This window comes from Tachyglossus aculeatus, chromosome Y4, assembly GCF_015852505.1.
Source record: "Tachyglossus aculeatus isolate mTacAcu1 chromosome Y4, mTacAcu1.pri, whole genome shotgun sequence".
Lineage (NCBI taxonomy): Eukaryota > Metazoa > Chordata > Mammalia > Monotremata > Tachyglossidae > Tachyglossus > Tachyglossus aculeatus.
Genome location: NC_052096.1, coordinates 1,899,888 through 1,912,462, shown reverse-complemented (window position 1 = coordinate 1,912,462; position 12,575 = coordinate 1,899,888). Strand labels below are relative to the sequence as shown.

Here is a 12,575-nt window from a genome sequence, read left to right as displayed (position 1 = left end):
CGGATTCGCTGGTCTCTGCCCCAGCGTTTAGTATTTAGGGGCCTGGCACAGAGTCAGCGCTTAATAAATCCATCAATCGTATTTACTGAGCGCTTACTGTGTGCAGAGCACTGTACTAAGCGCTTGGGAAGTACAAGTCGGCAACACATAGAGACAGTCCCTACCCAACAGTGGGCTCACCCACAAGGTAAAGGAGAAACCCGTGAGCCTTTGACCTTCCCAGCCCACTCCCTCCCCTGGCAAGTCCTGTTTTAACACGGCCGCCGTCTCCTACCCCGTCTGCTCTCCCCTCTGAGCCCCGGCTTTGGAGTCGGAGGTCATGGGTTCAAATCCTGCCTCTGCCACTTGTCAGCTGTGTGATTTGGGGCAAGTCACTTCACTTCGCTGGGCCTCAGTGACCTCATCTGTCAGATGGGGATTAAGACTCCGAGCCCCCCGTGGGACAACCTGATCGCCTTGCAGCCTCCCCAGCGCTTAGAACAGTGCTTTAGTGGAAAGAGCCTGGGTGTCAGAGAACCCGGGTTCCCATTCCGGCCCCTTGCTTGCTGTGCGACCCTGGGCAAGTTGCTTACCTTCTCGGGGCCTGTTTCCTGCTCTGTAAAATAAGGATCGGCTACCTGCTCTCCCTCCTTCTTAATCAATCCGTGGTATTTATTGAGTGCCCTACTGTGGGCAGAGCACCGTCCTAAGAGCTTAGGAAAGTGCAGAGCAGCAGAACTGGTAGAATCTCTGCCCACGGGGCGCTGACGGTCAACAGTGAGAAACAGACAAGAAAATAGATGACGGATGAGGGAAATAGTAAAGTGTAAGGATATTTACACAGGTGCTGGAGGGTTGGGGTGAGAAACCAAGTGCTTGAGGGATGAAAACAACAACAACAATAATAGTAACTGTGGTATTTGTTTCTTCTAGACTGTCTCTATGTGTTGCCGACTTGTACTTCCCAAGCGCTTAGTACAATGCTCTGCACACAGTAAGCGCTCAGTAAATATGATTGATTATTTGTTAAGTGCTTACTATGTACCCAACACTGGGGTAGATACAATACGGCAATAATCAGTCACACTCCCTGCCCACGATGGGCTTACAGGCTCGAGTCGGGGAGACGGACACCAATATGGATAAATCAAACGACAGATCTGGACGTAAGCGGTGTGGGGCTGGGAGCGGGGAAGAGCAAAGGGAGCAAGGCAGGGTGATCCAGAAGGAAGCGGGAGATGAGGAAAAGTGGGGCTCAGTAAGGAGATGGGCCTTCAGTGAGGCTTTGAAGTAGGGGGAGAGTCGTTGTCTGTCAGATTTGAGGAGGGAGGACGTGCCAAGGCCAGAGGCGGGACGTGGGCCAGGGGCTGGCAGTGAGAGAGGCGAGACAGAGGCACGGTGAGAAGGTTAGCGCTCGAGGAGCAAAACGCGGGAGCTGGGTTGTAGAAGGAGAGAAGTGAGGGGGCAAGGTGGTGGACCGCTTTGAAGCCAATGGGGAAGAGCTCGTGTTCGATGTGGAGGTGGGTGGGCAACCACTGTATCTCTCCCAAGCACTTAGTACAGTGTTCCGCACACCCTAAGTGCTCAGGAAATATGGCTTAATGAATGAATGAATACAAGATCATCAGTCTAGTCTAATAATAATAATAATAATGGTATTTGTTAAGCGCTTACTATGTGCGAAGCACTGTTCTAAGCGCTCGGAGAGGTTACAAGGCGATCAGGTCGTCCCACGGCGGGCTCACAGTTTTAATCCCCATTTTACAGATGAGGTAACTGAGGCACAGAGAAATTAAGTGACTTGCCCGAAGTCACACAGCCGACAGTTGGTGGAGCCAGGATTTGAACCTACAAGGCCACCCCATTCTCTCTCAAGGAGAGAATTAGAGGAGAGGAAGTGGGGGCAGTGGATGTAGATAACTCCTTCCAGGAGTTTGGAGAGGAACAGTCGGAAGGGGATGGGGCGATAACTGGAGGGAGCCCTGGGGTCAAGGGAGGGTATTTTTTTTTTAGGCTGGGGGAGAAGTGGGCTTGTTTGAAAGCAGTGGGGAAGAAGCCATTGGAGAGTGAAGAGTTGAAGATGGTGGTGAGGTCCTGTCCCTGGCCTGGATAATAATAATAATAATGGCATTTATTAAGCGCTTACTATGTGCAAAGCACTGTTCTAAGTGCTGGGAAGGTTACAAGGTGCTCAGGTTGTGATCCCCATGGGGGGCTCACAGTCTTAATCCCCATTTTACAGATGAGGGAACTGAGGCCCAGAGAAGTTAAGCGACTTGCCCAAAGTCACACAGCTGGCAATTGGCGGAGCCAGGATTTGAACCCGTGACCTCTGACTCCAAAGCCCGTGTTCTTTTCCACTGAGCCACACTGCTTCTCTATCGCCTTCCCGCTTCCTTTTTGACCCACTCTCAGTCTTCCCACCTTCCAAACCTCCCCCGACTAGGCCCTCATTTCCTCTTCTTCCACTCAGTTCGGTGTGGCCTTTGCATTTGGTTTTTCACCCTTGATTCACTCCTCCCTCAGCCCCACAGCACTTACCGTCATCTATCTGTATTAATGTCTGTCTCCCCTTCTAGACTGTAAGCTCACTGTGGGCAGGAAACACGTCTACCAACTCTGTTACACTGCCCTCCCAAGCGCTTAGTACAGTGCTCTGCACACAGAAAGAGCTCAACCAGTAGATCGGCGGATTGTCTCGGTGCTTACCACAGAGCTTTTACTCCTAGAAAGTAATAATAGTGTTCATGAAGTAGATTGTAAGCTCCCTCTAATCAATCAATCAATCGTATTTATTGAGCGCTTACTGTGTGCAGAGCGCTGTACTAAGCGCTTGGGAAGTACAAGTTGGCAACATATAGAGAATGTAAGCTCTAGAATGTAAGCTCATTGGTGGGCAGGGAGTGAGTCTGTTCTATTGTTTTGTTGTCAATCAATCAATCAATCAATCGTATTTATTGAGCGCTTACTGTGTGCAGAGCGCTGTACTAAGCGCTTGGGAAGTACAAGTTGGCAACATATAGAGACAGTCCCTACCCAACAGTGGGCTCACAGTCTAAAAGTCTTGTCCTCTCCCAAGCGCTTACTACAGCGCTCTGCACACAGTAAGCGCTCGGTAAATACGACTGGCTAAATACTAACGCTACTCCCCCTCGTTCGGATGGGGGTCCGTCAGGCCTGACTACTTCTGACTCTGTGTGACCTTGAGCAAGTCACTTCACTTCTCATCTGTAAAATGGGGATTAAGACTGCGCGCCCCACCTGGGACGTGGACTGTCTCCGACCCGATCAGCTTGTATCTACCCCAGCGCTTAGCACGGTCTTGTCTCAGGCTGTCGAGTGGTGTCCGACCCATAGCGACGCCATGGGCACATCTTTTAGACTGTGAGCCCTTTTAGACTGGGAGCCCACTGTTGGGTAGGGACCGTCTCTATATGTTGCCAACTTGGACTTCCCAAGCGCTTAGTACAGTGCTCTGCACACAGTAAGCACTCAATAAATACGATTGATGATGATGATGATGATCTCTCCCAGAACGCCCTGCCTCCATCTGCAAATCGTCCCGGTAGTGTGTCCATACGGTTTTCCCGGTAAAAATCCAGAAGCGGTTTACCACTGCCTCCTTCTGCGCAGGAAGCAGCGCAGAAGCAGCGTGGCTCAGTGGAAAGAGCACGGGCTTTGGAGTCAGAGGTCATGGGTTCGAATCCCGGCTCCGCCACATGTCTGCCCTGTGACCTTGGATAAGTCACTTAACTTCTCTGAGCCTGTTACCTCATCTGTAAAAGGGGGATGACGACTGTGAGCCCCACGTGGGGCAACCTGATCACCTTGTATCCCCCCCAGCGCTTAGAACAGTGCTTTGCACATAATAAGCGCTTAACAAATGCCATCATTATTATTATTATTATTTTTAAACCTGAGTCTCCACCCTCGACTCTTTCCCATGCTGCTGCTGCCCAGCACAGGTGAGTTTGACTTGCAGCAGATTGCCTTCCACTGGCTAGTCACTGCCCAAGCTAGGAAAGGAATGGATATGCCTCTGCCTGACTCTCCCTCCCACGGTCGAGACTGGTGGAGTAATGGAAACTCTGCAGGTGAGACCCTGAGAGGGGCCTTAGTACAATGCCTGGCACATAATATATGCCAGATGCCAAATGATACCTATATATAAAGAATCAAGGCAATTCACTTTCGTCAGAACAGAGGAGGGAGGCTGCCAGGCTATGGGTTAGAGTGGGCTCCCATCCCTCACCTCCACCTGATTCTCACTACCCCCGCCTCTCACCCTCCGAAAATCCCCCTAGTTCCCTTCCTCCACCTCTGCCATGTTTGAAATATTCCCAGGAATCCGGGGACCCTCCGGATGATAACTCCCAGTTTGGATATTCAACTTCCTGGAGACAGGGGGGATGGACCAGATGACCTCGTGGGCAGGGGGGGTGGTGTATCTTCCATCTCTGGTCTTCAGAGAGCAGAGGGACCAATGGTGAGGGAGTGGGGCTGGACAGAGGCAGGATCTCGAAAGGGCAGCCCAATTGAGGGGGTGAGAGGGGCCATGTGGTGGCCATTGGCAGTGAGGGGGTGGGTGGGGCCGACGAGAGACCACAAGGAGCCGGTGAGAATCCAGGTTGTGTCTTAGCAACGTCCTCCGTGCAAGGGGAGAGTGTGGGCGAGGGATGGGTTTAGGGGATCATAGACAGGTCAGAGGTCAGGAGGCTCAGAGGAAGGTGTAGAACACAGGACATATGGTGGGCAGAGAGGCGGGTGGGCAGGAAGCGGTCAGAGGGCAGGCCGCGGGCACTAGACCTGACAGCCCTGGGAGCCATATTCCTCAAGGAAGTCGTGGAGGCGGGCGCAGGTCTCGCGGTGCCGGGTAGCCTGGCAGAGGCGGGGGGCAGGGAGCTCTTCGATCCAGGTCTCGGAGTCCAGCAGGTACTGGGGGCTGAGGCACGGCCCGGGGGGACCGGGTCAGTGAAGGCTGGGAGAGTCGCGGGGGGAGGATGTGTGCGTGGGGGCAGGCGGGGGGGGCGGGCACTCACTTGTGGTGCTGGTCCTTGGTGAGGCCGTCGGGCCCCATGATGAGGTAGCCCTTGCCGGGCTCCAGCTGCAGGCGGCAGGATGACCGCACCAGGAAGGAGCGGGTCTGGTTCTCTGCTGCTTGGTGGTCCTCGGCTGCGGGGGCGGTGGGAGAAGAGCCGTCAGCTTTCCCTTCTCTTTTCACAGCCTGGGACCCAGGCCCGGCCCCCCGCCAACACCCCAAAAGTGCCCCACACGCTCCGCCCGTGTCCCATTCCCCTCCCGCCCCACCGCAGCCGTACTGTAATGCAGGACTTGGGTGATCTTGGCCTCGTAGAGGCGGAAGGCGGCTTTGCTCTCGGCTCGGAGGACTTGGACCAGGAACCCTGGGAGGCCAAAGTCAGCGCGGGGGGCCGGGGGCAGGGGGCCGGCCGGAGGGGATTGGGGAGTGGGGGGACTGAGGGTGGGGGAGTGGTCCCTCAGGGTATCACATGGGGTAGGTGGGATCAGTCAGGGTGTTGGGAGGCCGTTGAGGGGGGGGGGCGGTCCCCTCACCATATTGCACGCGGGGGCTGTAACAGGCGAATCGCATCCGGTAGCCGTCCTCGTCATCCTCCTCGCGCTGCAGGGGCCGGCGGGCCCGAGGACACTTCCCTGGGGGAGGGGGGGATGGCACCGGCTCTGAGAGTCTCCCCTTGGGTCTCCTCTAATGTCCCCCTCCCCCTCCGGTACATGGGGAGCATCTCTGGGTGCCCCCGGCCCCAATGAAGGAGGGGTAGGCGTCCCAGTGTCCCCCAGCACGTGGGGGGCTGATGTGGGGGAGGCCCCGGGCCTTCTCTCACCCTCGGCACACTGGCACACGCTGCCGGCACACAGGGCGGACAGCAGCTTGCTCTGGGTCGGAGCCGAGTAGAACACGGAACATTTGCGGGCTGGAGGAGGGAAGGACGCGGCCATCACAGGGGCTGACTGGGGCTTCCAGCCCACCCGCCCCCCGGCCCAGGCCCGGGGTGTCCTGCAGGACAGCGGTTCAGGGGGTCCCTGGCCCCCCGCCGATCTCCCCTGTGTCACCCCTGTGGGTTTCCCACCCCTACCCACACCTCCTCCAGGGCCCCGGGCTCTCTTAGTCAACCCTAGAACAGGGTGACCTATGGTGGGCGGGGAGGGGAGTTGGCGGGATCGACTCGGAGGGCTGGGGTGGGTGGCTAGGAGGGTGGGGGGGGTGACTCGGGGGGCTGTGGGGTGTGACCCGGAGGGCTGCGGGTGGGTGTAGGCCGGGGGTTCCCCGCTCACCGGGCTCGTAGTAGTCGTAGAGGACGGCGCTGGCCGGCTGCACCAGCCCAACGGGCACCTCCTGAACCGCGCGGAAAGCCACGCACTCCTTGGTCCTGGACACCTGACGGGCCGAGGTCACAGCTGAGGTCACGGCCGGGGCATGACCGGGAGGATCCCACCTCATCCCCCGCGGAGGCCGCCACTCTCCGTCCCGTCCCTGCTTCTCCGGCCCTCTGGCCCCCCAGACTCCCCGCGCTCACCTGATCGAAGTAGAGCAGGACGTGGGGTCCGTGCGTCTCGTACTCGCTCACGTAGCGGTCAGAGAGGCCCTTCAGCTGCCGGAGGGGCGTAGGGTCAGTGTGGCCCTGCTGGCCGGGGGGCAGGGGGAGGGGGCACCCCCAATCGGGGCCAGGGTGGGTGGGGGGCAGCGGGATGGGGGCAGACCTTTTCCAAGTCAGATTCCTGGGCGTGGAAGCCACTGAGCAGGGTGATGTCGGCGATGGCCATTCCCGACAGCTGCGCTCTGCCCTCCCGCCTAAAGTGCGGGGAGAGGGAGGAGGAAAGGGGACGCTCACCCCGCCCCTGGCTCACACCCCCACAATCCCACCCCTCAGACCCTGCCCTCTCACCCCTGTCCTCAAACGCCCTCCGTCCTCAAAGCCAACAGACCACCGCTCTCCCCTCCTTCAAAGCCTTACCGAAAGCCCATCTCCTCCAAGAGGCCTTCCCTGACTAAGCCCTCCTTTCCTCTTCCCCCACTCCCTCCGGTGCCACCCTGACCGGCTCGCTTTATTCATCCCCCCTCCTCCCCACGGCACTTATAATAATAATAATAATAATGGGATTTATTAAACGCTTACTATGTGCAAAGCACTGTTCTAAGCACTGGGGAGGTTACAAGGTGATCAGGTTGTCCCACATGGGGCTCACAGTCTTAATGCCCAGTTTACAGATGAGGGAACTGAGGCTCAGAGAATAATAATAATGGCATTTATTAAGCGCTTACGATGTGCAAAGCACTGGTGACTTGCCCAAAGTCACCCAGCTGACAATTGGCGGAGCCGGGACTTGAACCCATGACCTCTGACTCCAAAGCCCGGGCTCTTTCCACTGAGCCACGCTGCTTCTCTCCATCATTTCTTTATTTCTATTCACGTCAGTCTCCCCGGCTAGGCCGGAAGCTCGTCGTGGGCGGGCCGTATGTCTGTTTTATCGTTCTACTGGCCTCTCTCAAAAGCTTGGCCCAGTGCTCTGCACACGGTAAGTGCTCAATAAACACCACTGAGTGGGTGAGTCCCCCCGAGGCCCGGCTCCGGCCCCGTTGGACCCCTCCCGCCCCCTTTCTCCCCGGCCCTCATCATCATCATCAATCGTATTTATTGAGCGCTTACTATGTGCAGAGCACTGTCCTAAGCGCTTGGGAAGTACAAATTGGCAACATAGAGAGACGGTCCCTACCCAACAGTGGGCTCACAGTCTAAAAGGGGGAGATGCAGACGCTCACCAGATACAGACGTTGTACAGGACCTGGGGGTCGTCTTGGCCGCCCCCGCCGTCGCCCAGGCCCGGAGCCTCCCTCCGCCGTCGCCTCCGCCGAGCCTCGAACAGCCCCAGCGGCGTCACCGACGGCTCGGGCCCCGGCACCGACGGGTCGTCGGCCGGCGCGGGCTTCACCTCGCCCGCCTCCTCCTCGTAGTAGGCGTAGTCGTCGTCCGCGTCCTCTGCAGCGGGGGCGGGAAACGGCAGCTCTGGGTGCCCCCGGCCTCTCCCCCCATCCCACGCCACCCCTAAGTTGTCCGCCCCCCACTTCTGGCTCCTCTACAGCTGCATCCCCCGACCCACCCCTCGGCCCGGCCTCCCGGGACTCACGCGAGTACTGGACGTAGCCGGTGACCGTCACCTCCATCTTGAGATCGAGGCAGGTGCTGTTCTTCTCCTCCAGGACGTGGAACTGGCGCAGGATCTGGGGACGGGCGGGGGGCGATGAGAGTCCCCCCCGTCCTCCCTCGGGCGACCCCGGGTGCCCCACGCCCTCAGCCCCCATAATAATAATAATAATTACATTTATTAAGCACTTACTATGTGCAAAGCACTGTTCTAAGCACTGGGGAAATTACAAGGTGATCAGGTGGTCCCACGGGGGGCTCACAGTCTTACTCCCCATTTGACAGATGAGGGAACTGAGGCCCAGAGAAGTGAAGCGACTTGCCCAAAGTCACACAGCTGACAATTGGCGGAGCCGGGATTAGAATAATAATAAATAATAGTAATAATAATGGCATTTATTAAGCGCTTACTATGTGCAAAGCACTGACTGTGAGCCCACTGTTGGGTAGGGACTGTCTCTATGTGTTGCTAACTTGTACTTCCCAAGTGCTTAGTACAGTGCTCTGCACACAGTAAGCGCTCAATAAATACGATTGATTGATTGATTGATTGTTCTAAGCGCTGGGGAGGTTACAAGGTGATCAGGTTGGTCCCACGGGGGGCTCACAGTCTTCATCCCCATTTGACAGATGAGGTACCTGAGGCCCAGAGAAGTGAAGTGACTTGCCCAAAGTCACACAGCTGACAATTGGCGGAGCCGGGATTTGAACCCATGACCTCTGACTCTAAAGCCGGCGATCTTTCCACGGAGCCACGAGAACCCATGACCTCTGACTCCAAAGCCCGGGCTCTTCCCACGGAGCCACACTGCTTCTCGCCCCGCACCCCTACCCCCCAGTGCTCACCTTTAACATCCCTTTTCCGTTGCCTCCCACCTCGACGCGGATGTCGTTACCTAGAGAGAACTGGCCGGGGGTAGGGGGAGAAGAGAGAGAGGAAAAATAAAATCATCATAATAATAATGATGGCATTTGTTAAGCGCTTACTATGTGCAAAGCACCGTTCTAAGCGCTGGGGAGGATATAAGGTGATCAGGTTGTCCCACGTGGGGCTCACAGTCTTTATTAGTCTATTTATTTTATGTGTGCATATTTATTCTATTTATTTTATTTTGTTAATATGTTTTGTTCTCTGTCTCCCCCTTCTAGACTGCGAGCCCGCTGTTGGGTAGGGACCGTCTCTATATGTTGCCAACCTGGACTTCCCAAGCGCTTAGTACAGTGCTCTGCATACGGTAAGCGCTCAATAAATACGATTGAATGAAATGAATGAATAAAGGGACTGCAAGCCTTGTTTCTCTGATGGGGAACTTGAGGGAACCCGGGTGAGCTTGAGGGATGAAATCAGGAGAGCGGAAGCCGGCAGAGGGAGATGCTTCCAAGAGAAGCAGCGTGGCTCAGTGGAAGGAGCCCGGGCTTTGGAGTCGGAGGTCGTGGGTTCGAATCCCGGCTCCGCCAACTGTCAGCTGTGTGACTTTGGGCAAGCCACTTCACTTCTCTGGGCCTCAGTTCCCTCAGCTGTAAAATGGGGATTAAGACTGTGAGCCCCCCGTGGGACAACCTGATCACCCTGTAACCTCCCCAGCGCTTAGAACAGTGCTTTGCACATAGTAAGCGCTTAATAAATGCCATTATTATTATTATTGTTATTATTATTCATCTCCATTTTACAGATGGCCCAGAGAAGTGAAGTGACTTGCCCAAAGTCACACAGCTGACAATTGGCGGAGGCGGGATTTGAACCCACAATAATAATGATGGTATTTGTTAAGCACTTACTATGTGCAAAGCACTGTTCTAAGCGCTAGAATAATAATAACATCTTTCCGCATAGCTCATTATAGACATTTTTCACATTCAACAAAGGGGCCCAGGGTGGTGACATGCCTATGGGTACAGGTGTGTGTGTGTGTAGCCCATTGGTTAGGGGTGGGGGAACGTGAACGACATTTTCTGTGCGGGCAAGTAGGGGAAAATGGCAGGAAGGGTGAAGTACAGAGTGTGAGTGATAAATAAATAAATAATGAATAGATCAATAAATAAATAGATCAACAAATACGATTGATGATGAGTGAGTGAGTGCGTGTCCCAAGCCCGGGCTCTTTCCACGGAGCCACGCTGCTTCTCTCCCGCAGAGCCCGGGGAGAAAGTTTCCGCCGGTGGGGGCTCCGGGCTGGCCGAGGGGAGGAGGAGGAGGAGGAGGAGGAGGGCAAGATAATAATAATAATAATAATGGTATTTGTTAAGCGCTTACTATGTGCCAAGCACTGTTCTAAGTGCTTGGAGAGGTTACAAGGTGATCAGGTTGTCCCACGGGGGGCTCACAGTTTTAATCCCCATTTTACAGATGAGGTAACTGAGGCACAGAGAAATTAAGTGACTTGCCCGAAGTCACACAGCCGACAGTTGGTGGAGCCAGGATTTGAACCTACAAGGCCACCTTGGGCACGGGCCTGCTCCCTCCCACCAGGAGGCCCGCATTTCAACTCGCCGGGCCCGGCCCCCATGAGCCAAACGTTAACTGCTTGCACACGTTGTTACTTTTTATTATTATCATGATTAATGATCATAATAATACTGGTATTTGTCACGCACTTACTATGTGCCAAGCACTATGGTAGACACAAGGTAATCAGGTTGGACAGTCCCTGTCCCACATGAGGCTCACAGCCCCAATCCCCATTTTACAGGTGAGGTAACTGAATAATAATAATAATAATAATAATAATGGTATTTGTTAAGCGCTTACTATGTGCAAAGCACTGTTCTAAGCGCTGGGGAGGTTATAAAGTGATCAGGTTGTCCCACGGGGGGCTCACAGTTTTTAACTGAAGCACAGAGAATAATGACAATAATGGTATAATGGCAATAACCAATGTTAAGCGCTTAATATGTGCCAAGCATCATTCTAAGCACTGAGGTAGATACAAGGTAATTGGGTTGTCCCGCGTGAAGCGCACAGTCTTAATCTCCATTTTAACAGATGAGGGAACTGAGGCTCAGAGAAGTGAATAGCCCACCCCTTCTAGACTGTGAGCCCACTGTTGGGTAGGGACTGTCTCTATATGTTGCCAATTTGTACTTCCCAAGCGCTTAGTACAGTGCTCTGCACATAGTAAGCGCTCAATAAATACGATTGATGATGATGATGATGATGAAGTGACCCGCCCAAGATCACACAGCAGACAAGTGGCAGAGTCGGGATTAACTTTCGGGTTGGAGGGCGGCCACACGCCCGCGCACAGCCCGATCCGTCATCTCAACTCGCGATCCGGGGTCTCCGCACGACGGGACAAAACCCAGGACGAGATCCCTCCTGACCTGAAGTTCCTCTTCCTTGCCGGGGCTGTGAGAGCTGCTCAGGTGGAGCACGTGCTTCTTGGGGCCCTGTCGGCCCTGGGAGCTCAGCGTCACGTTCAGCCGGGTCTCCTCGGGGCTGTGGGACCGGATCCAGTACTCGGCCAGGGCGCTCAGGGCCACCACCGTGTCCTGGGGGCGGGCCGCGGGGGTCAGCGGGGCTCGGCCTCCTCGACGGCCCCTTCCCCTCCGCCCCGACGGGGTACCTGAGTGCTGCGGAAATGCCCCCCGAAGCCCGCGTGCTTGGTGAGCCAGCGGGCCGCCTGCCCGGCCTCTTCTTGGGAGCCTTCGTGCAGCAGGAGGTGCAACAGCCCGTAGCCTGTGGTCTCCACGGCAAAGGCGGGGGCCAGGGCGGCCTCCGGGCCCGGGGGCTGGTCCTTGGAGCTGAGGCCCTGGCTCCAGAACAAGGCGTCTGCGGCGGGCCGGGGCCGGCCCGGAGAGAGGAGACACGGGGCGGGCGGGCGGGCGGGCGGCGGGGTCAGTGGGAGGCCGTGTCCCCACCACCCAACCCTCCCGCTCTCCGGGCTCAAGGTGGGAAGGGCTCTGAAGAGGCCTCACCCCTTCCCCTCATTGCTTCCCCTCTCCCTATCCGGGCTCCAGGCTGGCGGTGTGAGGATCCAGGTTGGATCGGATCACCCCCCCCCCGCCCCCCCCCCCGCCCCAGAGTTGGGCTCTGGAGAAGGGCGCACGCTTCTCCCTGGTGCTCTTGGAAGCGTCTCCCTCTGCCAGCTTCCGCTCTCCTGATTTCATCCTTTATTTATTTATTTATTTATTTATTTATTTATTTATTTATTTATTTATTTATTATCCATTATTATTTATTCATTATTATTTATTTATTTGTTTATTTATCATCTATCATTTATTATTTATTCATTATTTATTATTTATTTATTTATTCATTTATTTATTTATTTGTTTGTTTGTTTGTTTTTCCAGTACCTATTCTATTTATTTTATTTTGTTAGTATGTTCGGTTTTGTTCTCTGCCTCCCCCTTTTAGACTGTGAGCCCACTGCTGGGTAGGGACTGTCTCTCTATGTTGCCAACTTGGACTTCCCA

The 12,575-nt window shown here is 55.3% G+C and overlaps 1 protein-coding gene across 1 annotated transcript in view; it reads right to left on the bottom strand.

Annotated features, from left to right (window-relative positions):
* Nucleotides 1–4,666: 4,666 nt before the first annotated feature.
* LOC119946756 (complement C4-like) overlaps nucleotides 4,667–12,575 on the bottom strand; it is a 30,236-nt gene continuing 22,327 nt past the window's right edge. The window contains exons 29-41 of the mRNA XM_038768204.1: nucleotides 11,720–11,925; nucleotides 11,478–11,645; nucleotides 9,003–9,062; nucleotides 8,140–8,233; nucleotides 7,775–7,991; nucleotides 6,715–6,805; nucleotides 6,531–6,605; nucleotides 6,289–6,391; nucleotides 5,838–5,927; nucleotides 5,551–5,649; nucleotides 5,298–5,381; nucleotides 5,019–5,151; nucleotides 4,667–4,921 (exon numbers count right to left, since the gene is read on the bottom strand). Coding sequence (XP_038624132.1) covers nucleotides 4,780–4,921; nucleotides 5,019–5,151; nucleotides 5,298–5,381; nucleotides 5,551–5,649; nucleotides 5,838–5,927; nucleotides 6,289–6,391; nucleotides 6,531–6,605; nucleotides 6,715–6,805; nucleotides 7,775–7,991; nucleotides 8,140–8,233; nucleotides 9,003–9,062; nucleotides 11,478–11,645; nucleotides 11,720–11,925 — 1,562 coding nt within the window. The 3' untranslated portion in view covers nucleotides 4,667–4,779. The remainder of the gene's footprint in view (nucleotides 4,922–5,018; nucleotides 5,152–5,297; nucleotides 5,382–5,550; nucleotides 5,650–5,837; nucleotides 5,928–6,288; nucleotides 6,392–6,530; nucleotides 6,606–6,714; nucleotides 6,806–7,774; nucleotides 7,992–8,139; nucleotides 8,234–9,002; nucleotides 9,063–11,477; nucleotides 11,646–11,719; nucleotides 11,926–12,575) is intronic.